At 44.9% G+C, this 3,324-nt stretch overlaps 1 protein-coding gene across 1 annotated transcript; it reads left to right on the forward strand.

Annotated features, from left to right (window-relative positions):
* The first annotated feature begins 578 nt into the window (after positions 1–578).
* Positions 579–3,111, forward strand: tha1 (threonine aldolase 1). Its single transcript, XM_080516709.1, has 7 exons — positions 579–868; positions 1,482–1,565; positions 1,655–1,743; positions 1,832–2,017; positions 2,232–2,369; positions 2,468–2,660; positions 2,743–3,111. Exons 1-7 carry the CDS (start codon positions 604–606, stop codon positions 3,051–3,053), a joined length of 1,266 nt encoding a protein of 421 aa, XP_080372835.1. The 5' UTR covers positions 579–603; the 3' UTR covers positions 3,054–3,111.
* The last annotated feature ends 213 nt before the right edge of the window (positions 3,112–3,324 follow it).

The following is a 3,324-nucleotide window of genomic DNA, read 5'->3' on the forward strand; positions in this document are numbered from 1 at the left end:
TTTTTGTTTGGACTATGTTGAAAAGAAAAAGTGTACGTATATTTTCCCAAATGCAATTCAGACCTTTAATTTTAAAGTCTTTATTGGGAACATCTCATCGATTACTCCCTGGATTTCAGGATCAGAATCATTATCGTATTCACAGATTACAACGACTTGTTGTTTTATTACAGTGGCAATTCAGGAACGCTGACAGTGACGATCTTTACAGAGATCCCCAACTTGGCAATACCTCATTTCAGAAAGAAAGGTGGGTGGAATGTAGTAAAAAAAAAAAAAAAAAAAAAAAAAATAATAATATATATATATATATATATATATATATATATATATATATATATATATATATATATATATATATATATATAATATATATATAAACTCAGACACAGTAAATCAGATAGATAGATAGATAGAGAGATCGAGGTCCATGCTTGTTTGAACGGTGACTTTCTTTAGCAGGTGGCGCCACCTTCAGGTCGGACTCGCTCACTGCACGCCGGCGCACCGACATGCACCGTAATCCATTCCTTCCTCTCTCCGTGAACGAGTACCGGTCCAAAGTTCAAATTCCCCGGAGCAGATGACAAACAGGCTTCCACCATGTCCCTGAGCGCGGCTCCGTGCAGGACTCTCTCCACGTTCCTCGGCTTGAGGAAGACGATCCGCCTGCGACATGCTGCAGCGGCGGCGCGCGACTCCGGCACGAGAGGCTACTACGGGCAGTCCCGACCGGGAGAGGCGACCCGCGGCCGGGTGGTGGACCTCCGCAGCGACACGGTGACCAAGCCCAGCCTGGAGATGCGCAGAGCCATGTTGGAGTGTGAGGTGGGGGATGATGTGATGGGGGAAGACCCGACGGTGAACGGTGAGAACCAGCGATGGCAGGGGAAAAAAAAAAAAAAAAAAAAAAAATAGTAATAATGACTTTAAATGATCGGTTTTTTTTAAATCAAATGTATAATGTGACTGAGCACACAGTCTTCAGGACATGCCACTTCATAACAATAACTATATGCCATCAAGCAGAGGCTATAGTTCCCTCGTCACATTATGCATTGTATATATATATATATATATATATATACATCTGTATTTCTTTTGTAACTTTAGTCACAGATTGGGGGGGAATAGGGACCCGGGATTGACTTTTGAGTGATTGCGGTGCATCACACACTCACATTGACACTTTGAGGCAATTTCAGAATCATCAGTAAACCACAAATGAATAGTTTGGGATTGTGTGAGAAAATTAATGCAGACACTAGCCCACCACGACACCAGCATGAGGCTGTTCTCCTCTTTTATCGAAGGACAGTATCATCCTACCATCTGCAAAACATCCCTTTTTAGCCCATGAGTTTATGAGCAACGTGCTTTATGTTCACTTCACAATCTTTACAACAAAATGATGTCCTCTGCCCTTTGACCCCAGAGAGATACACCTTTTTCTCATAACGTGCTTCCATTGATTTCCACAGAATTGCAGACGCTCGCTGCGGATATCTTTGGAATGGAGGCGGCCCTGTTTGTTCCCACTGGAACCATGAGCAATCTCATTGCAGGTGAGCGATACGTTGATCGCACAGAGCCGGGATCAGGTTGTACGGGTCCGGGGTTGGTTTTTAAACGTGCAGAACATTTCGCCGTGCAGTGATGGTGCACTGCCGGGAGCGAGGCGACGAGATGATCGTGGGTGACATGTGTCACATACACATCTACGAGCAGGGAGGCAGCGCCCAGGTGAGCAGGCCGCAATGGAAAAACGTGACGCTCGGCCCTTCCTACATTTTCACGTTGGGAGAAATTTACATTTATTGTGTTGACACAGCTGGCTGGGGTCCATTCCACCACAGTGACAACCCTTCCCGATGGGACATTTGACTTGGAGCAGCTGGAGTCGAAGATTCGCCATGGTTACCCGGACGCCCACTACCCGCGGACACGCCTCATATGTGTGGAAAACACACACAATGTACAGGGAGGCCGTGTGCTGCCTCTGAGCTTCCTGCAGGAGGTGTGAACGCATAGTGACATTGGATATTCATTATATTAATTTAAAGGCAAACTGTCCAGACAAAGTTTCAAAATAACTTGACAAGAAAAAAACATACTGTAATACAGCACATACTGTATCGACATCTATCACATAATGCACCTCTCATGAAAAGAGCAATAAAAACAAAGGACCCAGCATTCTCGCATAAAAGCAATGTATTTGTGTCTCTCAGGTCCGCGCTCTGGCGGATCGATATGGTCTGGCTGTTCACATGGACGGAGCCAGGGTGATGAACGCTGCCGTGGCCCTCGGGGTGCCCCCCTCCACCATCCTGCAGCACACACACACCGTCAGTGTGTGCCTCTCTAAGGTGGGTCTAATAAACGTAAAACTCTCTCAGAAGACCTAAAGAAGAACATACTAACAAACTGACAGTGTGTAAAATGATTGATTTTTGGTCTTCATCAGGGCTTGGGTTCCCCTGTCGGTACCATGCTGGCTGGGCCTCGGGACTTCATAGCCCAGGCGGTCCGGTGTCGTAAAGCTCTGGGTGGAGGGATGCGACAAGTTGGGATACTGGCAGCAGCTGGAAAAATATCATTACAGGAAATGGTAGGGAGGCTGGAAAAAGATCATCAAAATGCCAAAACCTTTGCTCAAGGTCAGTCGCTCATTCCTCAGTTTACGGAGATGCAGTCACTGGTTATTATAGTTAATCTTCCTGAAATGTTCTTTTCTCTCAGCTGTGAAAGACTGCGACCCTTCTCTGTTTGCGCTGGACATTGCTGCTGTGGAGACAAACATCCTACGTTTTCGTCTGCGGGATCCCAGTCTGACTCCCGCCGAGTTCTGCGCCCGCATGGGTCAGGTTGATGAGGAGGAGGAAGCCACCCTGGGGCAGGGTGTCAGTGTTCTTATGTACCCCCATTTTGGAAACTCGGTCAGGGCTGTGTGGCATCTTGATATATCTCCTGAAGACACCCAGCTAGCAATAGGAAAACTGAAGTATGTAGCTTCTAAGCACATGAAAGAAAGAAATGTCAAAGCTCAGTGAAAAGGTGTGGTTCAATAGTGAATGATCAGTAGTTATACAACATGATCTAAAACAGAGGAAAGCCTCAATGAACAAAACACAGTTTTTGTGTTGCCAGATTTGTACTTTTAGTTTAGTTCAGATCATTTTTATTGAAATTCACATTTAATAAAACTAATTACTAAAACTCTGTCTCTTGTCAAATGTATTCCAGGATTTTGGAGTCTATTGTTATTATCCTTGTTATTATTGAGAGCGAGTAAATAGTGCAGTAAACATCACAGTTTACCAA

Source organism: Blennius ocellaris (genome assembly GCF_963422515.1).
Source record: "Blennius ocellaris genome assembly, chromosome: 21".
NCBI lineage: Eukaryota > Metazoa > Chordata > Actinopteri > Blenniiformes > Blenniidae > Blennius > Blennius ocellaris.

Excerpts from the sequence above, each read along its gene's own strand:
- tha1 (XM_080516709.1), top strand. The coding sequence starts at position 604 with ATGTCCCTGAGCGCGGCTCCGTGCAGGACTCTCTCCACGTTCCTCGGC. Across the intron at positions 1,566-1,654 it reads CATGAGCAATCTCATTGCAG|TGATGGTGCACTGCCGGGAG; the intron begins GTGAGCGATACG and ends TTCGCCGTGCAG. Across the intron at positions 2,018-2,231 it reads CTCTGAGCTTCCTGCAGGAG|GTCCGCGCTCTGGCGGATCG; the intron begins GTGTGAACGCAT and ends TGTGTCTCTCAG.